This window comes from Geotrypetes seraphini, chromosome 11, assembly GCF_902459505.1.
Source record: "Geotrypetes seraphini chromosome 11, aGeoSer1.1, whole genome shotgun sequence".
Lineage (NCBI taxonomy): Eukaryota > Metazoa > Chordata > Amphibia > Gymnophiona > Dermophiidae > Geotrypetes > Geotrypetes seraphini.
This window is the reverse complement of record NC_047094.1, coordinates 113,482,463-113,508,506: the sequence shown is the minus strand read 5'-3', so window position 1 is coordinate 113,508,506 and position 26,044 is coordinate 113,482,463. Positions and strand designations below refer to the sequence as shown.

At 42.2% G+C, this 26,044-nt stretch overlaps 1 protein-coding gene and 1 long non-coding RNA gene across 3 annotated transcripts in view; one reads left to right on the top strand and one right to left on the bottom strand.

The window, feature by feature from the left end:
* Positions 1–14,141, top strand: part of LOC117345802 — a 48,397-nt gene extending 34,256 nt beyond the window's left edge. Inside the window, exon 2 of the long non-coding RNA XR_004536511.1 lies at positions 13,411–14,141. This is a non-coding gene — a long non-coding RNA (uncharacterized LOC117345802). The remainder of the gene's footprint in view (positions 1–13,410) is intronic.
* The window catches only part of SLC13A3 (solute carrier family 13 member 3), a 70,087-nt gene continuing 57,845 nt past the window's right edge, over positions 13,803–26,044 (bottom strand). For both annotated transcript variants that reach the window (XM_033914964.1, XM_033914965.1), the window contains one exon: positions 13,803–14,134. In XM_033914964.1, the coding sequence (XP_033770855.1) occupies positions 13,952–14,134 (183 nt within the window). In that variant the 3' untranslated portion in view covers positions 13,803–13,951. The remainder of the gene's footprint in view (positions 14,135–26,044) is intronic.

Below are 26,044 nucleotides of genomic sequence, written 5' to 3'. Positions count from 1 at the left end.
TGCTCACTGCAATATGTAAGATGCTGCCTTTTCCTAGGTACTCATGTGTGACGTGTGGTTTGTTACTAAAAATCATGTTTTTCTTACAGATGGGGGGGGTGCCAAAAAATGATGGGCCCCGGGTGTTACATATGCTAGGTACACCACTGTATGTAAAGATACCAGAAAGCTGGAGTAGCAAAAACTTTAAGTAAATTGTTATTCTTCTAAGTTTTGAGTATTTAACCCTCCCACAATCTCACGGGCACTCGTTTCAAGTTTCAAGTTTATTGAGATTTTGATTTAAACGCAATATCAAATATTTTCAAAGCGTATAACAAAAATAAATTTGGGGAAATAAATAAAACCATTTGAACAATAAACATACAAACATATCCATAGACGATTAAAAATACATAAGGAGTACAAGGATAAACTACATTTGTTTAAAAATGCGTCCTCCGTGCCTGCTCATAAATTTGTGGAGTATGTAACTTGTTGCTCATGCATATTTTTTTTTGCACACACCTCATCAATCCTTAGAGGAAACATTGGTCCTAGGCCACCATAGCACAAATTATGCTTTATGTTTCTGCTGTGCACAACAATAAACACTGCTGTCATACTTTTTTTTGCCCCCTGCCGATTTCCTGATAGTACCCCCCTGGACAAAAGGGGGGAAGGGGTCCTTGGGGGGGGCCCAATAGGATTGCTCAGAAAGGGGCCCAGAAATTTCTGATGGCGGCCCTGGTAGGAGCTAGTCCCCAAACCAGCTAGAAACATATGCAAGAGAACTTGAAAATTATTTGTGCTTCCATTGGCAACCAGTGAAGCAATTTGTAGTAGGGGCTAACATGGTTGCTCTTTTTTAATCCAAATATCAAGTGGACCGCTGTGTTTTGGACAAGCCTAAGTTTCCTTACAGTTTTTTTGGGTATACCCATATAAACAATATTGCAGTAGTCCAGTGTTGAAAGCACTAGTGATTGCACTAGTAGTCTAAATGATAGGGGGTCGAAATATTTTTTAATGGACCTTAATTTCCACAGTGTCAGGAAATATTTTTTTACCACTATGTTCGTGTGTTCCACCATTGTCAAGTGTGTGTCTAGTGTGACTCCCAATATTTTTATTGTTTTAGTAATCGGGTATGCATGATCTTTTATATGTAACGTTGTATTGGTAATTTTGTCTGTTGGGCTTGCAAGGAAGACTTTTGTTTTTTCTGTGTTTAGTTTCAGCTTGAAGTTTATTGTCCAGTGTTCTATTTCGGTCATAATATGAGAAATGTATTCTGAGGTCTCGTTCGTTATGCTGTTTACTGGGATTAAAATGGAAATGTCATCTGCATATATGTAGTGGATTAGGTTTAGCTTTTTTAGGAAGTGTCCTAGGGATGATATGTAGATATTGAATAGAGTAGGTGACAGCGGTGAACCTTGTGGTATTCCCGAGGGGTTTTTCCAGGTGTTTGAGTACGTCCCTCCACTAATCACCCGGTAAGATCTCTTTTTTAGGAAACCCTGTAGCCAGTTTCTTACTCTTCCCGTAATTCCTATTCCGTCTAGGCAGTGTAGCATTATTTCGTGATCAACAAGATCGAAAGCGCTGCTGAAGTCTAGTTGTAAAATCAGAGCACTTGTTCCTTTGCTGAATAAGCCGTATAGGTGATTAAGGATCGAGGCTAGGACTGTCTCAGTGCTAAAACCTTTTCTGAATCCCAATTGGTGTTCACTAAGGATATTAAATTTGTCTAGATAGCCTACTAGCTCCAAATTGACCAGTCCTTCGAGCAGTTTACTGAATAAGGGGATGCTTGCTATCGGTCTGTAGTTGTTTTTTAGGGCTAGAGAGTTTTTTGGTCTTTTGGAATGGGTGTGATTAGTATGTGTCCCATTTCCTCGTGGAATGTTCCTTCAGTGAGAGTGGTTGCTATCCAGTTAAAAAGATCCTTTTAAAATTCTAGTGTAGCCGCTGTCATGGCTTCGAAGGACATACGTCCAGTAGGCAGTTTGATGTGGTATATTTGTTGTATAGGGTTAGGAATTGGTGCCAGTTTGGAGGTTCAAAATGGTTCTAGAGCATTCTTGTTTCTTTTTCGTGGGGTTCTGATTGGAAATCGAAGTTGGGTGAGGGTGAAGGTATTGTCGTTCTTACATCTAAGATTTTGTTTTTAAAAAACGTGGCAAGAGTTTCTGCCGAGGGTGTGCATTCATTATTCTGTAGTAGAGAATGACACGGTGACAAAATTCATCACCGTTTCCGTCTCCGCGGATAACCGCGGGAAATCATCTTCATGTCATTCTGTAAGGAAAGAGGGAAGAATCAGAGTATAATTGGGCACAACCACTGACCCGCAAGCTTTGCTTTGAAGAATGCTGGTGTAGAAGGACCGAGGTTGAAGCAGACACTACAGAATGACAGTCTTTGGTATCCAGAGCAGATATTGTGATGTCATAATGCCTCATTCCACCAGTGCCTAAGAGCCAATCACATCAATGATGTCACAATGGCTTCATTATCCTTGGCTCACATAAGAATCAGAGTATGACTGGCCACAACCACTGACCCACAAGCTTTGCGTTGAAGAATGCTGGTGTAGAAGGACCGAGGTTGAAATAGACACTAGAAAATAACATGGGATTATTTCCCGCGGTTATCCGCGGGGACGGGAACGGTGATGAATTTTGTCACCGTGTCATTCTCTATTCTGTAGCATGATTTGAGTGGTGTCTGTTAGTCTGTTTACCAACTTGAATAGCTCTTTGCTATTTATTTTGGGTGTCCCTATTTTTTGTTGCGTAGAATGTTGTTCGCTTTTCTCTGATCAGATTTTTGTAGTTTTTCAATTTTTGTTTCCAGTGAATTTTGTCTTCTTATGATAAAATCATTCTTTCCGTAGCATCAATCCAGAGGGCTGAAAGAGTTTGTCTGTTTTTTGAAGCAAAAATGTTCTCTCGATTTTTTTAGTGCTCCTATATTAAGAGGTTTGGCTTTTAAGTGTGTGCTTTGATTTCCAAGAAACGGAATAAATGCTGTTATTTCTAGTAGCAAGACTGCAACAGATTTCCAGGAAGGGTAACCTGCATGGATCAGTCATTGTTCCAATTCTAATTTCAACAGTCCGGCTGCATTAGGGTCTCGTAACATACAGCAGTAGTGTCATTGGGTTTAAAGGATGACTAGGGTAACCTGAACAGAACACTTATACGTAGCATCTTTGAAAATTTGCTAGAGCTGAATGTTTACTCTTTTTAATCAATATTCCACTAAACTCTTAAGAGCATAACAAATGGGTGGCTACCGGGGTGGATTTATGTTTATGTCTATTTAAGATTTGATCTACCGCTCCTGCATTTTACTGACCTAAGCGGTTTACAAAGTATCAAACTAAAATGAAATTAGGTACTTGAGAAAAACGACCCTCTCTGTCCCGAAGGCTCACAATCTAGCTAAAGTACCTGATAAACAAAAAATATGTAATAACAACATATAATACATTTCCAACATTAAAAATCAAAGAGATAGAAAATAGAAATAATGAAAGAAGATTAAAAAAAAATAAAAATCAAATAAAACAAATTTAAGAGAGAGAAAAGTCTCTGAAGCAGCCTGATAGCAAACAGTCATATTTTAGGTAAGGTCTTAATACAACTCCCGGCATAGCCCACTTCACAGATCCGTCACTGGCAGAGCTTGAGAGCATCAGAGAAATGAACATTTCTAAAACATATCCACTAAGGGGTCCTTTTATCAAGCTGCGGTAGGGGTTTAACGGGCGTAATACCGCGCGTCAAACCGCCTGCTGCATAGCTGCTAATGCCTGCATTGAGCAGGCGTTAGTTTTTTAGCCGGCCGCGGGGGTTAGCGCGTGATGAAATATCCGACGTGCTAACCCCGCTAGCGTGGCTTGATAAACGGACCCCTAAAATTGTTATATGAAATAAATAAATCCAAATCAACACGAATCGGTACAAATGAATACAAATTAAGGCAGATTGCGGTCCCCATTCTATTATCCAATTCGGGAGAGCCATTTGAAAAAAAATGTGCTTTTAGATGTCTCTTAAAATTTTGAAATGATCCTTCCTTAACTCTACTGGTAAATTGTTCCACAATATTGGAACCAAGTAGAAAAATGCGCCATTTCTGGTTGAGACAAGGTGAGCCTTTGAGGTATGGGGAACAGCTACTCTCTAGTCATTTAAAGATCTCAACGAGCAACTAGGTGTGCAAAATAACACTAGATTAGAGAGATATAGGGCCTATTTTACAAAGCCGTGCTAGCGACTGCCGCACGGCAACAGCCCCGAAGCCCTTTAAATCTCTATGGGCTTCGAGGCCGTTACCGTGCTGCAGCCGCTAGCGTGGCTTTGTAAAACAGGCTAATAATGGTTGTAACTCAAAGAATGCCCTATGTGCCAGCATCAGGATTTTAAATTTAATTCTAAATTGGTAACCAATGGAATTTCAAATATAATGGATTTACATGATCATAGATGTGTGCGCACGACCTAAAATTTAGGATATGGAATGCAAGTTTACTTATTTTACATTTCTATTCCACCCAACTCCTAAGTAAAGTACAGTTTGAACACATTAAAATGCCTGTACAACCACCAGGGACGTCTGAGGTAGGGAAGGGCTCAGGGTGAGGCTTGATCTGGCTATGAGGGGGCAGGAGGGAGGGGAATCATGACCTGGAAGTTATTCAATACTCAGGTTAAGGTTACCAGATGTCTGGATTTACCCGGACATGTCCTCTTTTTAGAGGACTGTCCGGATGTCCAGAAGGATTTTAGAAAACCCGGTAGTTTATCTGGATTTTGGAAGGCCCCTGGACTCCCTGGACTTGGGGTGGACCGCCTCCCACTCTGCCCTTGGTACACCAATGGGACAGAATGCAAGTCAACATAGATGGAGCTATCAAACCCCAGCAGAACTGGTGAAAAATTAAACAACACAATCCTTCAAAGAGTGTTTATAAGTCATTTCTGGTGCTAGGGTTACCATATGGCACCAGGAAAAGGAGGACGGATTGAGACATACGTGTTTTACTTCCAGTGAAAGCAATGGAAGTAAGAAGGACAGACTGAGATATCTCAGTTTTACTTTAACTGAAAGCAATGGAAGTAAAACCTGAATGTCTCAATCTGTCCTCCTTTTTCTGGATCCATATGGTAACCCTAGGTGGAACCCTTATGCAGGATACGAGCAACCCTAGGTGGAACCCTTATGCAGGATACGAGCAACCATTGTACATGAGTTGTTTTGCATGTAGAATCCACATTTAATCTCATGCATAGCCATTATTTATATCCTAAGGACTAGAATGGCTATGGGGTATCCTGGGACCAGTTTGAGGAACACTTTTAGTAGGATACTAGAATGAAACAGAAAGCCAAATAAAATTGGAGAAACTTTCCTAACCAGATTTATTTTGTCTCATAAGGAACCTTGTGGAAAGGGTGACATCTAATGGTCAATATGATTATTTCATGATTGTGTATTACCTTCTTTTTCTGAAGGTCAACCCAAAGAAAATTTATGTCTAGGCAACAACTCCCTTCACCTAATTTTTTACATATTTTAAATCAGTCCATTACAAGTGAAAATGGTTTATAAAATTACTCTCAGAAAGCCATGATCCTCTTAATTTTACAAAACAAAAAGAAATGAACAGCTGTGAACAAGGCTGCCCTGGAACTTCAATAAGATAAGTTGCTCTGCATTTCATATTCTGCTCTTTTCACTGGTTTTCAGCATTATATCTGCTTAATTTCTCTTCTCATCCCTGTTTCTTACTAAAAAAAAAAAAAAAAAGCACAAAAAAAAATAAACCCTTCTCTTTCCTCTGTTAAATCTTATTTCCTCTTCCTCTTGCTCTTCATAGGAAAAAGGGTAAGACTTTGTTAACTCTAATTAAATCCTGGTGCCTGTGGCTCAGGGTGACTAAAGTAGGGAAAATCCTGTTATAAATCCTGTGTTTTAGGGTAACACTGATAGAACCTGCATTTTTGTTTAAAATACTGTTTTAGGTGGTATAGAGCCTATATTTCTGTCTTACTAGTATTCAGCCATTGTTTTCTGCTGATTAGGTGGAGAAGGGAGGGGCTCTGGTTTACTTCTAAAGTTAATTGCATTATCTTTGGGACATTGCTGTGAGCAAGGCTGCCCTGGAACTTCAATAAGATAAGTTGCTCTGCATTTCATATTCTGCTCTTTTCACTGGTTTTCAGCATTATATCTGCTTAATTTCTCTTCTCATCCCCGTTTCTTACTAAAAAAAAAAAAAAAAAAGCACAAAAAAATAAACCCTTCTCTTTCCTCTGTTAAATCTTATTTCCTCTTCCTCTTCATAGGAAAAAGGGTAAGACTTTGTTAACTCTAATTAAATCCTGGTACCTGTGGCTCAGGGTGACTAAAGTAGGGAAAATCCTGTTACATTGCTGAAGGGTTAGAAGGAAAAGTGTGCCTTTTTGCAGATGATACCAAGATTTGTAACAGAGTACGCACCGAAGAGGGAGTGGAAAATATGAAAAAGGATCTGCAAAAGTTAGAGGAATGGTCTAATGTCTGGCAACTAAAATTCAATGCAAAGAAATGCAGAGTAATGCATTTGGGGATTAATAATAGGAAGGAACCGTATATGCTGGGAGGAGAGAAGCTGATATGCATGGACGGGGAGAGGGACCTTGGGGTTATAGTGTCCGAAGATCTAAAGGCGAAAAAACAGTGTGACAAGGCAGTGGCTGCTGCCAGAAGGATGCTGGGCTGTATAAAGAGAGGCGTAGTCAGTAGAAGGAAGAAGGTGTTGACGCCCCTGTACAGGTCATTGGTGAGGCCCCACTTGGAGTATTGTGTTCAGTTTTGGAGACCGTATCTGGCGAAAGACGTAAGAAGACTTGAGGCGGTCCAGAGGAGGGCGACGAAAATGATAGGAGGCTTGCGCCAGAAGACGTATGAGAAGAGACTGGAAGCCCTGAATATGTATACCCTAGAAGAAAGGAGAGACAGGAGAGATATGATTCAGACTAGAGAATGACACGGTGCCGGTTTACCCGCGGCCACTGCGTTTAGCCGTGGGTAACCCGCCAAAACGGGGAACGAAAACTAGCAGTCGCTGCGGAGACGGGGACAAGGCCATTCACCGCCCCGTGGAGCAGTGAATGGTCTTGTCCCCGCAGTGAGGCATGAAGGATCGCGCGGTCCCCGCAGCCCACACCCGCCTGCCCAATTGATCCTAGTGATTAGCCAGCTCTCTCCCTTCTCCTCACCTTAGTTTGTAGGTTTTCTTTTTCGGCGACCCGCACGCTATCAAAGAGCCGCGCACCCACTGCTGCTCAGTTTCGATCTTCTGCTCTGACGCAACCGGACACAGGAAGTTGCAGCAGAGCAGAAGATTGAACACGCGCGTGTGCAGCTCTTTGGGAAAGCGTGCAGGTCGCCGAAAAAGAAAGCCTGCAAACTAAGGTGAGGAGAAGGGAGAGAGCTGGCTAAACACTAGGATCGATTAGGCAGGCGGGTGGGGGCTGTGGTGACCGTGCGATCGCCCTTGTTCCCGGCTCAAACTGGAAGGAGGGAGTGAAAGGGAAAAGGATTCTGGGCCAAGGGGATGAAGATGGAAAGAAAAACCCACAGCAGGAAAGAAAGGGAAGGACAGGCAGGTGAGCCAGATGCTAGAAGCAGGGGGGGGGGAGGAAGAAAGAGGGAAAAAAGCTAGATGGGGTTGAAAAGAAGAGACACACTGGTATGGAAGAGGAAGATAGGGGAAATCTGGACACAGGAAGGAACAGAAAGAGGGGAAATTATGTGCATGGGGCATAGGGACAGAGACATAAAGGGGACATGCCATGGGGATGGTATATGGACACAGGGGGGGGGCAATGGCAGATACATAGGGGAGATATTAGAAATGGGGAAAATAGGAGCACAGAAGCGAGATGGTTTGTGGGGATGGAACAGGGACCGAGCTCGCAGGCTCCAGTGTCTTGCACAAATTACATTGTAACGTGCCATGAAAATAAGAGGGAGGAAGGTAGATAGATAGGCCACGCGAGAGGAGCTGAAGGGTGGTAGAAAGGAACAGATGGTAAAGGAGGGAGGGAAGGGTGGTGGTGGAAAGGAATAGAACAGACATTGAAGGAGGGTGGAAAGGAACAGACCCCGAAGGGAAATGTGGAAGACAGAGTGGGAAGAAGACAGATGCCAGACTATGGGGGAGCGGAGGGAAGAAGATGGGTGCTAGACCAATTGGGGGGGGGGGGGTGAAGGGAGAGGCACAGTAACAGCAAATGGAAGACCCAGAGAGAAGACACACAGTGGATGGAAGGAATTGAATGAGAAGGTGTGGAAAGCAGAAACCAGACAACAAAGGTAGAAAAAAATTCTATTTATTTATTTTTTGCTTTAGGATAAAGTAGTATATTAGTTGTGTTGATAAAAATTTATAAACAAAGCCCTGCCAGCTGAACATCTCTTTCTCTAGTTCAGCAGCAGGAACTTTGATTTATAAGAAAGGAATAAGCTAAATACTAAGGCTTATATGGATGCAGCGGGGACGGTGACGGGGCGGTGAATGGGATGGCAGTGGCAGTGACGGGGCGGTGAAAGGGATGGCAGTGACGGTGACGGGGCGGTGAAGGGAACGGCAGTGACGGGGCGGTGCAGAGGATGGTGGGCCGGGGACGGGGCGGTGACGGGGACATATTTTTTCCCCGTGTCATTCTCTAATTCAGACGTTCAAATACTTGAAGGGTATTAACGTAGAACAAAATCTTTTCCAGAGAAAGGAAAATGGTAAAACCAGAGGACATAATTTGAGGTTGAGGGGTGGTAGATTCAGGGGCAATGTTAGGAAATTCTACTTTACGAAGAGGGTAGTGGATGCCTGGAATGCGCTCCTGAGAGAGGTGGTGGAGAGTAAAACGGTGACTGAGTTCAAAGAAGCGTGGGATGAACACAGAAGATTTAGAATCAGAAAATAATATTAAATATTGAACTAGGCCAGTTACTGGGCAGACTTGCACAGTCTGTGTCTGTGTATGGCTGTTTGGTGGAGGATGGGCAGGGGAGGGCTTCAATGGCTGGGAGGGTGTAGATGGGCTGGAGTAAGTCTTAACAGAGATTTCGACAGTTGGAACCCAAGCACAGTACCGGGTAAAGCTTTGGATTCTCGCCCAGAAATAGCTAAGAAGAAAAAAAAAAAAATTAAATTGAATCAGGTTGGGCAGACTGGATGGACCATTCGGGTCTTTATCTGCCGTCATCTACTATGTTACTATGTTACTATGTTTAGCCCGGAACAGGCCTCCCTCCCTCTGAAACAGAAGTATGACCACATCTGTCATGCACAATGTTAAACACCACAGTACAGGCCATTGGATCTGGAAATAGCTTAGGGATGCTAAAACCCAATGACAAATCACACCGAGCTGATATATCAATAAATCTACTTTATTCAGGTCCTAAAACCATAAGAAACTCGTATCAAGAAATGTTCTTTTGTATATGGCACATGTTGTTTTCCCATGCAAATTAAGTAATTGTCTACACAAGGATGGCAGCTAAATTCAATAAAACAAGCAATGAAATACTCCTCTGTTGCAAGTAATAACACTGTTACATTAATACATAAATTTAAAAACCTGCACTGATACTGTCTCGTCTGTATTGTAGCATGGATTTCCTATTTACCTAATTGTGGACATCAAGCAAGCAAAAAAAAAAAAAAAGGTATCACAATCAAATATATTAGTCAAATTACATTTTTGAATAATACAACCTGTAATTGCGGGAGATACAAGGACACTTAAAAATAACTGTGTGAAGCAGCAATGCTTTCACTGAAAGCACAATTTGGGGGCCTGGCTCAAGATCTATGAAGACTGCAAGTAATTTCCAATTAAGTGCCTGTTAACATTAACTATTGTTAACTAATTAGCTTGCATGCGTATCTGTGATCTGTACCAAATTAGAGGTCTGCACGGGAACGGGGATTGTGGGAATCCCCCCTAACCCGCGGGACTCCCACGGGGACCCCCCTCTAGCCAACGGGACTCCCACGGGGATGGAAGACTTTGGAAGCAGGGTTCGTCCATATAATATAATGGACACGTCAGCCTTAGTAAAAGAGGGGGTTTATAAGTTAATTACCTGAACAGAAAACAAAAAAAGGGTTCCACCAAAGAGATTCCACAAGGAAAACAGCAGCGCAAACACAAAAGAAACTGTGGAATTGATGATCCTGTCAGAAGTAATTGCTGCTTTTTATGGGGACGGGTGGGGATGGAGGTAATTCCTTGCGAGGATGGGTGGGGACGGAGAGGATCCGGGTGGGGACGGAGAGGATCCTGGCGGGGACGGGTGGGGACGGAGAGGATCCTGGCAAGGATGGGCGGGGATGGGTGGGATTTCTGTCCCCGCGCAACTCTCTATATCAAATTCCAACACCCAACTTTGTACGCCCTATAGAGAATCCAGCCCCAAGCCAAGTGGGTTAGTGAGCATGAAAAGGTTACCGCAAAATGATGCTAAAGCATTTGCAGTATTTTGCCTGGTAGATGTGGTAACCCACACATTACTTATTGTTTTAAAATAGTTTTTGGAGAAAAAGTGTTATTAGGGTTACCATAGCCCCACCCATTCCTGCCTTGTTCTGCCTCCAGCCCTGCCCCCTCAAAGCCTCATCTTCTTCCCTGATGAGCTCCGGCCGCGTCTGGAGGGTTTCGAGCATGCGCGGATGTGTGTGACATCATCATCGCATGCTCAGAGGCCCTCCAGATGCGGCTGGAGCTCGTTGGGACTTTCCAAAACCTGGACAAATTGCCAAGTTTTGGAAAGTCTGTGCACGTGATGTCATCATGTTGCTTCCGCACATGTGCGGTTGCCCTCCTGCCTGATGAGAGCAGGCAGCAGGGAGTGGGGCTGGGGTGGAGCTAGGGTGGAATTGGGGGCAGAGATGGGTAGAAATGGGCGGGCCTGGGGGGGCGGGTCTAGGGGGTCCGAATTTTACTAAAGTAAAATCTGGTAACTGTGCATGGATCACGCATATTCTATATCAGTGTGCCTAACTTTTAGGAATGCCCACAACCTGCCTACACTCCTTCCATGGACACGCCCCCTTTTAAGATTCACACGCTAGAATTTGCAAGCACCACTATATAGAAAATGCTTAGAAAGTTGTGCGTGTAAATTCTAATTATGCCAATAATTACTTGTTAATTGGCAATTACCAGCACTGATTGGCTTGTTAACTTAGGGCTCCTTTTATCACACAGCAGTGGAGTGTTTTACCGCGGGTCAGCAAAGTAAATGTTCTGATGCTCATTCAATTCTTAAGAGTGTTGGAGCGTTTACTTCACCGGCCCGCAGTGACATGCTCTACCGCTGCTTGGTAAAAAGAGCCCTAAGTTGCGTGCGCAAATCAGCATTGCACACAGAGCTGCACATGCAACTTTGACAGCAGTATACAGAATGTCCCTAAGTTTATAACATACCATCATTTGCATAAAAGCTCACGCCTAAAAGTTAGACGCTGAAATACCAGTTTACATTATTATTATTAATAATAATAATAATAATAATAACAGCTTATATACCGCAATACCGTGAAGTTCTATGCGGTTTACAAAGATTAAGCAAAGGTACAAATCGATTGACTTTAAGAGGGGAGGAAGAAAGAGGGTTAATAGGACAGGAAATCCATTTTTGAGGAGAGAGTGATCAATAGAACAAGTTAATCGCTATAGAGGGGAGAGAGAAGAGAGGATCAGTTGTCTAGATACTTTAGGAACAGGTGTGTTTTCAGACGTTTCCTAAATTCCTATAAGTAGTGGGCGAAAGCAATTGTTCTAGGTCTTTACCCCATGATGCTGCTTGGTGCGAGAGAAGATGTACATTAGTATTCTAGAATGGCTTCTGTGGCCAACTTTCCCATTATAGAATAATTGCTTATCGCTCAATTTTTTGCACCTATGTTTTGGCTCTCTTTCTTGACTCCGCCCCCTAGTGTTATTTTTTGCACATGCTAACTGGATAATGCAGGGTTAATGGAGGAGCACATAGCACCTCCTGCATTGCTCACAACGTTAGCATATGACCTGCATTTAAAAAATTTCTTTTGTAACTCCCTATAAATAACATGTTAAATCTGGGCTTTGCGCGTGGGAGAGTCCCAAGTTAAAATATGTTAAGCCCAGATTACACTGCACGCTAATCCTTATTGCAGTGTTTTTCAACCCTCTCCTAGAGGCGTACTTAGGGAGGAATTCATCAAGGGGAAATAACTGATTTAGGATATGTCGACCACATTAGCGCATGCTAAATGCTAAGACACCCATTACATTTCTATAAATTGTTAGCGCCCCTTAACCAACTGGATTGTCAGGGTAACCACAATGAATATGTATGAGATAAATTTGCATATAATTGAGACTCACTGCATGCAAATTTCATGCGTATTCATGGAGATAATTCTGAAAATCCCATGCTTAGGTGTGCCTTCAGGTCAAGAAACACTGATTTGGTGCATACGAAAATTGCATTATTGCATATTATCAGTAAGCTGACATCATAAATTTCTGCACCTCTCCCTTCTGTTTTTAACCTTAAATGTTTCTTTTATATTGAATTGTATTTCTTCCCATTACCTTACCTATTGTCATCACGTATGTTTATTGTTCTATTGTATATGTTTAGTCATGTTATGTGTTTTTGGCTATTTTAATTTGTTTTAAATTATTTTAAATATGTATTTTTACCCCAACTCTGTAATTTATGATGTACATCGCCTAGAACCTGGAATAGGCGATTAATCAAATCTTATAATAAACTTGGAAACTTGGATCATCATCGTCGATACTGAAAAACAAATCCGGCCTAACACGAGTGAAATATGTATGCGCTATGCTGCACAAGTTAGTACCTCCAATAAGAATTTACTCACAAAAAAACATCATTGCAACATGGCTTTGTAAGAGGCTCTGGAGATACCCAGTGCTAAGGGGGAAATTCTATAAGAGACACCCAAAGTTAGGAGCCTAAATAAGTAGGCTCCTAACTTAATTAGTAAAGATAGGCACCTAACACCAAAGTAGACATGTTTAGGAGTGAAGAAAGACTTAGGCTCCGCTAGGCGTGATTCTGTAAAGATGTAGATGCCTATAATGAAGGCCTTCAAAACCCTACGTTTTAAGTTAGGCACCCATTATAGAATTGCGCTTAGGAGAGCCTAACTTAAAACGTAGGGTTTTAAAGGCCTTCATTATAGGCATCTACATCTTTACAGAATCACGCCTAGCGGAGCCTAAGTCTTTCTCCACCTCTAAACATGCCTACTTTGGTGTTAGACGCCTAATTTTTGTAGAAGTGTGCCTACGAAGAAAGGCACCTATCTTCCAATTAAATTTGATTTTTATTTTTTTTTTTCAGTTATGAGCTTGCCGTGGAGTCAAATCCCAGGGCAGCTCCAGATTGACGAGGCCCGACTTTAGTGCTGGAAGAGGCGATCGGAGCACACAGTGAGTGATTTCCTTCAATCGCCAGCGCTCCGGCTGCTCTCTCCTCCTGCCTCTCCTGCTGTCCTCTCCTGGTCGGCGGCTCGTGGTCGGAAAATACCGCGAATGACCGGGACCACCGACCGCAAATGACCGGGGAAACACTGTATACAAAAATCCCTTTCTCTTACAATGCTGAGTAATCTCACAGTAAAACTGGTCTGTTAAGCATCGATCATAACTTCCTAAAAGAACAAATATTTTGAAACAGCAAACATCAACTTATTGTATGCCATTAAACAGTAACACACTTTCAAATCCAGGCTAATTGAAGACCATTTTTATATATAAACTGTACATTAAATTTATGTCATAAAATCACATGAACATTATAGTCGTTTCCTTTGTGAACTCAGTTTTTTGACATCAGTGCAGTGGTTTCTTTGTTTCCTGGGCGGTAGGAATCTTTTGCTTGGTTACAATCTGGTGTTTACGGTGAAGTTTCGCCCATCTGTCACCAGGGACGTGGTGGCATTGGCTAGATGACTCAGCGCCCAGTCCGGGAAGGTGTTTAACCGAAAAATGCTTATTGCCCATGTGTTCATAGCCAGGCTGAGGAGAAGAACTCCCATAAGATTCATAATAACTCCTGTTCTTGCCTGAAAATACATTGCAAAAAGAGACCTATCAGACAGAAAACCTCATTGCTAATGACTATTTGTTTTATTGACATTGTTAGCCAAGTAACGGAGATGCCTAGAATCTATTTACATGCATTATAGCAAAATTCAGCCCATAACTTTCAGATGGTACTGCCTTTTTGCTGAGCAAGCTTAAATTTAACGAGCCTTTGAGAGTTACCATATGTTCTTCTCTAGAGCTCGTGTATTTATTTACAATTAATTTAGATAGAGCTCATTTATGAAGTAGATAGATGTCTCAAAATGGCCAAAAAATGTCCATCTGCTAAAAAAAATCTAAAGTGCAATTTTTGAAAAGGCAGAATTGGGGCTTTTTTACACTGAAGTTGTCCAAATAGCAAGAGGGCATTTTTGAGGTGTGTTTTGGGTGGGACTAGGGTAGGTCTGAAATTAGGACATCTTTTAGTGACAATGGAACAAGATGAAGTGTCCGGGGCCCCCCCCAAAAAAGGTACATTTTTATCTACCCTTTCCACTCCACTCATTATTTTATAGACCTCGATCATATCACCTCTTCTCCATGCTAAAGAACCCTAGCCGCTTTAGCCTCGCCTCATAGGGAAGTCGTTCCATGCCTTTTATCATCTTTGTCGCCCTTCTCTGTACCTTTTCTAATTCCGCTATATCTTTTTTGAGATATGGAGACCAGAACTGCAGACAGATTCATAGACCAATACAAGGGCATTATAGCATTTTCATTTTTGTTTTCCGTTCCTTTCCTGATCCTGACAATTTCTAACATCCTATTTGCTTTCTTAACAGCCACGGCAACTGAGTCGCACGCAAAATTTAGTTAGGCGTCTCTGGGCGGCTGTGATTAGGGCAACGTTTATAGAATAAGGCCCTCTGTGTTATAGAATAGCTTGTAGCCAGATGCATGTACAAATCCCAATTGGTGCCAATTAAAGTCAATAATTGGTGAAATACTGACATCACCTAATTTGAAGTGTACTTGCATAGAACCAGATAGCTAAAAAAACACGGATTTTGTGAAAAACTCAAAGGTATCTAGAATACACTTTCACAAGAACAATATGCAATCCGATCAAACAATACGCATCCGATCAAACTTCAATCGGGACGCCAGATGATGGAGATGCGTTCTGGCGTCCCGATTGAAGCTTGATTGGATGCGTTAACACCCTGAGGCAGCAGACTTGTAAAACGCTGGCCACCGTTGGTGTACCGATCATCAGAAGATATTTCTTCTATCTTTCAGCACTAACGGCTCTGCTTAAGGTTTTTATATTCTGGAGTGCAACGGAGGTTTTTTGCCAGTGAGGTTAACGCCTAACCACCTGTCAACCACCTTCGTGGAGGTGGGAGGGTCCCAGTCTGAGGCTTTTCCCTCCATTTTTTAACTGCACACTATAATCAAGCCTAAGCTGTGCTGTTTATTTTCCACCTGACATTGCATATTGTTCTTGTGAAAGTGTATTCTATATACTTACATAGAAACAGAAACATGATGGCAGATAAAGGCCAAATGGCCCTTCCAGTCTGCCCATCCGCAGCATCCACTATCTCCTCCTCTCCCTATTGGCTAAGGGTTTTAATATTTGCATCTCCTCTCCCTGTTGGCTAAGGCTCTTTACACCTGCATTGTGATGTCATAGAACTTTAAGGTTATAGAAACATAGTATCATGATGGCAGATAAAGGCCAAATGGCCCATCTGCAGTATCCACTCTCTCCTCTCTTCCTATAGGCTAAGGCTCTTAACACTCGCATTGTGAGATCAAATAGCTTTATGATAATAGGATGGCAGATAAAGGCCAAATGGCCCCTCCAGTCTGCCCATCCGCAGTAACCATTATCTCTTTCTCTCTCTATTGGCAAAGGCTCTTAACATTTGCATCTCCTCTTCCTATGGGCTAAGACTCTTTACACCTGCATTGTGATGTCATAGAGCTTTATGGTTTTAGAAACATAGGGCTCCTTTTATCAAGGTGCGCTAGCGGAACAGCGCGTCGTACATTTAATCACGCGCTAACCCCTGCGGCAAGCCAAAAAAACTAATGCCTTGTCAATGGAGGTGTTAGCGACTAGCGCGGTAGGTAGTTTAACGCGCAGTATTCCACATGTTAAACCCCTACCGCGCCTTGATAAAAGGACCCCATAGTAACATGATGGCAGATAAGGGCCAAATGGCCCCTCCAGTCTGTCCATCCGCAACAACTATTATCTCTTCCTCTCTAAGAGATCCCATGTGCCTAACTATAGAAACATAGAACCATATCCAATACTTTTGGTCTGAACTAGTACATTTTTTAAGGGATAATCCCATAGGGAGATTGAAGAATGGCTTGTCTTAACGACCTGCAGTATAACTGTACAATTCTGTTAATTCAGCTACTGATACATTCACACCATCATTTGACATGATCTGCTTACACAACCCAAAGAATTAAGAATTAACTTTAAGGAGCTGAATTGGAAGTAGAAAACCATAAAGTAAGGCACACGAGCATGGAAAATTCCTTAGAGCTGTGGAGTGAAAGACAGGGTCTACCCTATTGGACTCCTGAGGCAAGATTGAGAATTAACCGTAGGCCATTTCAATTGGATACTAGACCTGCTGGACCTTTGGATTTTAGATTTCCTGCTAGCTCTTTCAAGCTTCTATTTATTACTCCTGGCTGTAAATGCCTGGTATAATGCTGACTGTTCATTTTAATTTTTGTTCTTGTCAAGATGTTGATATTTAAATAACATTACAGTTAGAGTGGTAAATCATTACAAAGACAGATGCATCGTTCAATGAAAGCATTTGTTTGACGGGGAGTGTGTGGCGCAGAGGTTAAAGCTACAGCGTCAGCACCCTGAGGTTGTGGGTTCAAACCCACACTGCTCCTTGTGACCCTGGGCAAGTCACTTAATCTCCCCCACACATTGCACCAGGTACATTAGAGAGATTGTGAGCCCACCAGGACAGGGAATAATGCTTAAGTACTTGAATAAATTCAAATAAACTGTTCTGAGCTCCCCTGGAAATTGAATAAATAAATAGTGTGAAAAGTTTCAGCCTCTGATAAGCAGAGCTGGTATTGTGACATCATAATGCCTCATTCCACCAATAAGAGCCAACCTCATCAGTGATGTCACAATGGCTTGATTGTCCTATACTTGGCTCACTTTTACTACATCTTGAGTTCTAGATTGGCGCAGTGGTTAAAGCTACAGCCTCAGCACCCTGTGGCTGTGGGTTCAAACCCCAACTGTTCCTTGTGACTCCGGGCAAGTCACTTAATCCCCCCATCGCCCCAGGTACATTAGAGAGATTGCGAGCACACCGGGACAGACAGGGAGAAATGCTTGAGTACCTGAATAATTTCATGTAACCGTTCTGAGCTCCCCTGGGAGAACGGCATAAAAAATTGAATGAATGAATGAAAATGACTTCAGTTAATATACAACGGAATTCAGAATATGGAAAAGTATGATAAATAAAGTAAGAGCCAGACAGAGGTGGTGGGCCCCTGATGTCCTCCACTACAGCCCTCACACAGTTGGCTGCAATGCTCTTCAAATCTTGTAAATGCGTTAATTTCAATCTTGTGCACTTGAATAATGCATTAACCTCCAAATTCTATAAAGTTCGCCTAGCCTAGGAGTAAGCAATTGCAGTCCTCGAGAGCCGGAGCCAGGTCAGGTTGTCAGGATACCCACAATGAATATGTATGAGATGGATTTGCATACACTGCCTCCTTGAGATGCATATGTATCTCATGCATATTTATTGTGGCTATCCTGATAACCTGACCTGGCTCTCTAGGACTGGAATTGCCTACCCCTGGCCTAGCTAATGCAGGTGCCTAAATTAATCAATAGGCTAAATCGCCGGCTAATTGGCAATTAAAACCTCATAACTGACATTAATTGGACTTAGTTGGAAGTTAGGCACTAGAGAATGACACGGTGATTAAATTCATCACCGTTCCTGTCCCCGTAGATAACCGCGGGAAACCATCTTCATGTCATTCTTTAAGGAGAGAGGGAAGAATCAGAGTATAATTGGGCACAACCACTGACCCACAAGCTTTCCTTTGAAGAATGCTGGTGTAGAAGGACTGAGGTTGAAACAGACACTACAGAATGACAGTCTCTGGTATCCAGAGCAGATATTGTGGTGTCATAATGCCTCATTCCACCAGTGCCTAAGAACCAATCACATCAGTGATGTCACAATGGCTTCATTATCCTTGGCTCACATAAGAATCAGAGTATGAATGGCCAAAGCCACTGACCCGCAAGCTTTGCTTTGAAGAATGCTGAGATTGAGCAGCAACATTCCAGAGCTGAGATTGTGATGTCATAATGCCTCATTTCACCAGTGCCTAAGAGCCGACCTCATCAGTGATGTCACAATGGCTTCATTATCCTATACTTGGCTCCCATAAGAATCAGAGTATGAATGGCCACAGCCACTGACCCACAAGCTTTGCTTTGAAGAATGCTGGTGTAGAAGGACTGAGGTTGAAATAGACACTAGAAAATGACATGGGATTATTTCCCGCGGTTATCTGCGGGGACGGGAATGGTGATGAATTTTGTCACCGTGTCATTATCTATTAGGCACCTAACTTGAAAGCACATAATTAAAAGTGGGTGTGGTTAGGAGATCCCAGCAGTTCACTCACGCGGCAGCCTTTAGGTCACAGATCAGTGCCCTAACTGAGTCTAGCCTTACCTGCGTACGTTCTGGTCCAGCAGGAACTTGTCTAACTTTGTCTTGAATCCCTGGAGGGTGTTTTCCCCTATAACAGATTCCGGAAGAGCGTTCCAGTTTTCTACCACTCTCTGGGTGAAGAAGAACTTCCTTACGTTTGTACGGAATCTATTCCCTTTTAACTTTAGAGAGTGCCCTCTCATTCTCTTCACCTTGGAGAGGGTGAACAATCTCTCTTTCTCTACTAAGTCTATTCCCTTCATTATCTTGAATGTTTCGATCATGTCCTCTCTCAGTCTCCTCTTTTCAAGGGAGAAGAGGCCCAGTTTCTCCAATCTCTCGCTGTACGGCAACTCCTCCAGCCCCTTATCCATTTTTGTTGCTCTTCTCTGGCAGCTGTAGGATATACTATGCTTGTACCGTACACGTGTAAGTACATAAGGCTTTAGGATAGGTCAGCGGTCAGGATTCATGTTTAGATGCATGAGCAGAAACAGCTTCTTCATTTTTTGGCTTCACTTATCTGCGTGAATGTCGAATGTTTTAAAGTCAAAACTGAGGAACAGACTGTTACAAAAGCGTATGGCAAATTATGAAACACGATTTGCTACGTTGACGCTGGCATCTCATTAATGATATTTGCCACGGTTGACAAGCCACAGTTAAGCGAGTTTCAATATCTAATCTAATCTAATCTAAACCTTAAGTTTATATACGGCATCATCTCCATGAGTATGGAGCTCGACACGGTTTACAAGAACTTAAAATAGTAGGTAGAGAGGAAGAAAAAAAAAGGATTACATGAATTTATATGAAGAAGGGGGGGGAAGGGGGGTGAAGGATAGAGTTACAATTTGCTGAAAAGCCAGGTTTTCAGTTAAGGGAGCTCAGGTTCCGCAACGGGGAGGTGAGGTCGTTCCAAAGACCTGTGATTTTGAAGAGAAGGGATTGATTTTCCCAGTTTGCCTGCATAGTGGATGCCGCGTAGGGAGGGAAAGGCTAGTTTATACCTTTGGGCAGTTCTGGAGGAGTCGGGACAGTGTCCTATTAGTGTTGTAGAATCAATATTTCATGTTTAACAATCGCTTGCTATATTAACTGCAAACAATCTCTTGTGTGTTGCTCAGGTGTCTCATTTGCAACTGTTGACAATCCAAAATAAAGTGTTGTAAAATCAAAATTAGGATTCATTGTTGTTTAATATCCAGTCTGAACAAGCAGGTTAAGGAGGTTTACAAAGCCATTTCCCCTTTTGCAACGCCGCGTTAGTGGCTGCCGCTGTGGTAACCGCCCCAAAGCCCAAAGGGATTTAAAGGGCTTCGGAGCTTTTCCCGCACAGCTTTGTAAAAGTGCGTGTGTGGAGGGGAGGGGGGCTAGTAGTATACAAGGGTAAATCAAAAAGTAAGGGCAAAGATGATGCATTTGTTGTATTTTTTAAACTAGCTTCTGCGTTCCCGTAGAGAAGTTTTTCGACTGTTCCTGAAGCCAGGTGAGCATTGCTTTCTTTACTTCATCATGCTTTGTCTTTTGCGCTCTGGGCCGCACCCATGTCTCATCGCCCATGACAATTCCCTCCAGAATACTGAGATCTTCTTCATACCATCTTGGGAACTGGGTTGCAACCTCCACACGCTGTTGCTTGTACAGATCAGTAGACTGTTTGGGAACCCATCATAGAAACATAGAAACATAGAAGATGACGGCAGATAAGGGCCATAGCCCATCAGGTCTGCCCACTCTACTGACCCACCCCCAAGTCTACTATCCTAGGGATCCCACTCCTGGTGACAGACTTTCCATCATGCGCAGACTTTCCGATATCCTAAGTCATCACAAGAGGACATCCGCTCAAACTCAGGGGAGGGAAGTTTCGTGGAGACGTCAGGAAGTACTTCTTCACGGAACGAGTGATAGAGCATTGGAACAAGCTTCCAGTACAGGTGATCGAGGCCTGCAGTATCCCAGACTTCAAGAATAAATGGGATACCTATGTGGGATCACTGCGAGAGTCATACCAATGAATAGGGTCGCTAGGATATAGACTTAATAGAGCAGGTCAGTAGAGTTAAGGGGGCCAGTAGACTTAAAAGGGGGTCAATGGTATGGGCAGACTTGATGGGCTGTAGCCCTTATCTGCCGTCATCTTTCTATGTTTCTATAGCTGATTTCCAAATTTGTAGCCAATTGAGACACCGTTATCCGTCGGTCTTCTCTAATCAAGGCATCCATCCTGCCATTGTGCTCTTCTGTGCGCTCTGTTGACGACCTTCGTTGGTTACACCTGTTCTTCACGCTTTAAACCTTTTTAACCACTCATAAACCTTTCGTTGATTCATGGTGTTAGGTCCATACTGAGCCAATATCCGATGGTGAATTTCCACAGGTTCCACTCCCTCTACCCACAGAAAGCGCTCTACTGCACATTGATCTTCGATGGTGCAATCTTGTAATGAAGCGTCCATGTTTTTGACCTCGTGGCTGCCACACGACTAAAGGCCGAGCGCTGCACTGTGCGTGGACGAACTACACCACAGGCAATGTACGAGCACAAATTTTGCACTTCACTAGCTCTGCTCTGGTTATCGCGTAATTTTAAAAAATGCCTTTAATTTTTGATTCACCCTTGTATATAAATATGAAATCTTTTGGTGACTCTCTAGCTTTCTCGTAGTTACACTGCGGCCCTTTACATGAAAAAAAGTTGGAGACCACTGTTCTACGGTATTTTTTATTTATTTCATACAAGTTATTGCTTGTATAATCATTTAATTTGCTTTTTTTAAGGAATGTTCAAACCATGTGTTTGCCCTTCTACACATTAAGAACATAAGAAGTTGCCTCCGCTGGGTCAGACCAGAGGTCCATCGCGCCCAGCAGTCCACTCCCGTGGCAGCCCATCAGGTCCATGACCTGTAAGGTGATCCTTGTCCAAATCATTTTGTCCCCCTTGTCCTTCTATCTATACCCTATCATAACCTCTATCTATATCCCTCAATCCCCGTATCATTCAGGAATTTATCCAATCCTTCTTTGAAACCCGGTAATGTACTCTGTCCTATCTCAACCTCCGGAAGCGCATTGCAGGTGTCCACCACCCTCTGAGTGAAAAAGAATTTCCTAGCATTGGTTCTAAACCTGTCCCCTTTCAATTTCTCTGAGTGCCCCCTTGTTCTAGTGGTTCCCAATAGGCAAAAGAATCTGTCCCTTTCTACCTTCTCTATGCCCTTCATGATCTTGAAGGTCTCTATCATGTCTCCTCTGAGTCTCCGCTTTTCCAGGGAGAAGAGCCCCAGCCTTTCTAACCTGTCTGCGTATGAAAGGTTTTCCATACCTTTTATCATTTTCGTCGCCCTTCTCTGGACCCTCTCAAGTTTCACCATGTCTTTCTTGAGGTACATTATCAACGTTATATCAATAATCATCATTACTGTTTTCTGAGGTAGCCATGTTATTCTGCAAAGTGACTCTGGTATTATAGCAATTATATTGAATATCCCTATTAGAGTTTTACTCAGATTTGTCTCTGCAACTGCAAGACTATTTCAAAACTGGATATCTCATTGGAATATATGCAGGACAAAAGTGTTGATTCATTTCCAGATCATTTGAGCTTTTTTTCTCACTTTTTGAACTTTATTTGGTTTGTTTCATGCATTCATTTTAATACAAATTTTAATGTTAGATCTTTTTGGTCTCTGCTAATTAACTTAATATGTGTTAGCTCATAGAATAATCCAGGTTAAATTGATATCCTTAAAGGGCCATTTTCGATATGATGTCCACATCCGAGTTTGGATGTTTCGTGGAAGAAGCACAAAAATTCAGTACCCATTTTCAACACCCCCCCCCAAAAAAAAAAAAAAATGACTATCATGTTTTCTTCATAAATGGCCATTTTTTTAGATGTGCATCTATCTTTTTGAACCATTAACAATAAATAAATAAATAAATGAAACACATCCAAAGGAAAACTGAACAAAACAAGCCATTGGGATGTAGAAGGGGGTCCACATTTTTAGTAGACTGGCCACACAGTCATCCCAGCAGAGCTGTGGGGCATCATAGAGGGCACTGTAGCGAACTTCACAACTGTGAAGCCCTTCATAACTCACCCAAAACCTACTGGACTCAACTGTAGGCCACATCAATAGACCTTATGCCTGAAGATGACACCTATATGTGGGTACAGTAGCATTAGAATGGGTGTTTGGAAGGCTCAAATGTTCCAGTACAAGAATAGTGATTAGAGTGGACTATGGCCTGAGTCCCCATCTCTATAGTTGACCACACCGCCCATTAGGCTACTCCAGGAACCTGTTTGCTGCTCTACTAGGACTGGCCATAGCATCTGAAGCGGTCGTACAGACAGGTATACAGTACATTGTTTCATTTACATCTTTGGGGAGTGGGAGAGGGGGGTCAGTGGCCACTGAGGGAGTGTGAAGGGGCCATTTTTACATGCCTCCAGTGGTCATCTGATCAGTTAGAGCACCTTTTTGGCACTTATTCATTATTACAACAGGTCTAGCCCCAGACGTCCATATTGTGCCCTGGACATATTCTGAAATGGTCAATTAAGGCAGAAAAAGATCTGGATATACACCGATATTACAAAAACAACTCAAGACAAAAGTAAGTTGTTTCTTACTATGGGGAGCTTCATTTTTGCTTCTGTATCCCTTATTCGTGGAGGTTCCATTCCAGGAACCCCCGTGAACCTTGAAAAACCATGAATACGGTTTTTAGCGGGGAAGACAGGAGAGGGTAGCCAGAGCGCTGGCAAGTGAAGGAAATCACTCGCGGTATGCTCCGACTGCCTCTTCCTGTACTAAAGTCGGGCCTCACCAATCAGGAGCTGCGTGACACGCAGCTCCTGATTGGTGAGGACCAACTTTAGTGCAGGAAGAGGCGGTCGGAGCATACCGCGAGTGATTTCCTTCACTCGCCAGCGCTCCGGCTGCTCTCTCCAGCTGCCCTCTCCTGCCCAGTCATTCGTGGTCAGAAAATACCATGAATGACTGGGGCCGCAAATAGCCGACCGTGAATGACCGTGGGAGCATTGTATATATTTTTTGAATCTCAACAGTTGAAGACCTTCATAGATATGAAAAAGATCACGAGAGGAGTAGAGTCAACTAAAGAATGTTAAAATAGTTACTCAACAGTTCTCTTTCATTGGCCTTTTCCTTAACATTTTCCTATGCCTTCTTCTTTTTGAGACATTAATTTACATCTCCCCCTGCTTTAATTTTGTGGTCTAAGGAGGATTAGATTTTTTTTTTTTTCCTTGTTTTCATATTGTTGGAAATGTGAAAAAATTTCCTGATTTAATTTACTTCCGTGTTTCTGTATAAAGAGTGAATTTTGTTATTATATGTTTAAAATGATAAATAAAGAGTTTAAAAAAAAAATGATGGCAGAAAAACATCCAAGTCATAAGTCTGCCGTAGTCCCGCTCAGATCGCACCTCTAACATTCTCCCTTGAGATTTAGACGAACTGCAGACAAACAGCATATAAATCCATCTAGAAAGTAGGTTTTGAAAATAGATAATTGGGATAGTTTGATGAGAAAAACATCCATCTGCCACTTTTTGGACACTTTAAAAAAAAAAAAAAAGAGCCCTATAATGTGCACCATGGGCTCCTTTTACTAAGCTGCGATAGCGTTTTTAGCACGCGCTAAACCCGTACTAGGCGGCTAGAACTAACGCCAGCTCAATGCTGGCATTAGCGTCTAGCGCATGCGGTAATTCTGCGCCCACTTAGTTCACGCTAAAACCTCTATCGCCGCTTAGTAAAAGGAGCCCCATGTGTTTTTAAAGCTCACTATACAAATCTAAAATAGTCAAAGTTCATTTAGCAAATATGTTTTTGCAAGGTCCTAGATATCAGTTCTTGATTGCTATAACAATTGGTTATTTTAAACAATTCTTACTATTGAAATTAAATGGTGGGGGGGAGGGGAGGAGTCACTAAGTAGCTGAGAATGAAGGCCAGGTCTTACCTAAGGGAAAATTGTTAGGCTAATAAACAAATAAGACAAAAAAACATTTTTCCTGCTAAACATACTGGAATATTTTTATTGATAAATCGGAAAGAAAACCTTTGACACCGCTGCTTTTTATATCTGTATGCTTGACTTCTATAGAAATGCAATGTCTAACAGGATTTCTCTTACTGGGCCTGATTCTACAAACTGTGCCTAACCATGCCTAACTTGTAGGTGCTGGTAGGCGTGATTGTCAATCAACTTCCAGGCGCCGCTTATAGAATCGCTCTTAGCAGTGCCTTGGCATGCTTAGGCATCGCTAGGTGTCCTACAGGTAGGCGCCCAGTGGCGTGCGGTCAGGGCCTTTAGGGGATTCACCCAACCCTCTGAAGGTCCTGAGAGTTCTGCTCTGAATTTGATTGGTTCAGCAAGAAGAAGCTGCTCAACCAATCAAATTCAGATCATTACTGACAGGGCCTTCAGGGGGTTGGGGTGAATCCCCAGCCCTAGACCCCCCCCTTTTTTTGTTTAATTTTTGCCTGATGTACTATGACTGGTTGAGCAGGCTGTCTGTTCAACAAATCAAACAAAAAAAAAAAGCAAGGCTGTAGAATTCAAGTTTCAAGTTTATTATAAAATTTGATTAATCGCCTATTCCGAATTCTAAGCGATGTACAAATTGATAAAAATTACAAAGTTAAGGAAGACAAACATAACTGACAAGTGCTAAATCTACTAAAACATATTAATAAGTCAACTTGCACATACAATCAAACACAAGGAAAACTAGGAAAGAAATACAATCTGGTTATAAAGAAAAACAATTAGGGTTAAAAACAATAGGAAAGGGAAATGAAAACTATCAAAAAAAAATCTAAAGATGGATTAAGAGCCATAAGCAATTCATTTAATCATTGAATGCATCTTTAAAAAGAAAACCCTTGAGTTTGCTCTTAAATTTTTTGAAATTCTTTTCCTCTCTTAGATAAATTGGAAGGACATTCCAGGATTGAGGAGCCGTGACTGAAAAAATAGATTGCCGCCGCGTGTTAATAATTTTAAGAGAGGGAATGACCAATAAATGTTGGTCATTTGACCTCAATAATCTAGATGAAGTATAAGGAATTAAAACTTTATAAATCCCCTGAAAGCCCTGACCACACGCCACTGTAGACGCCGATATATTAGGTTTTATCCGGTCTAATTTAC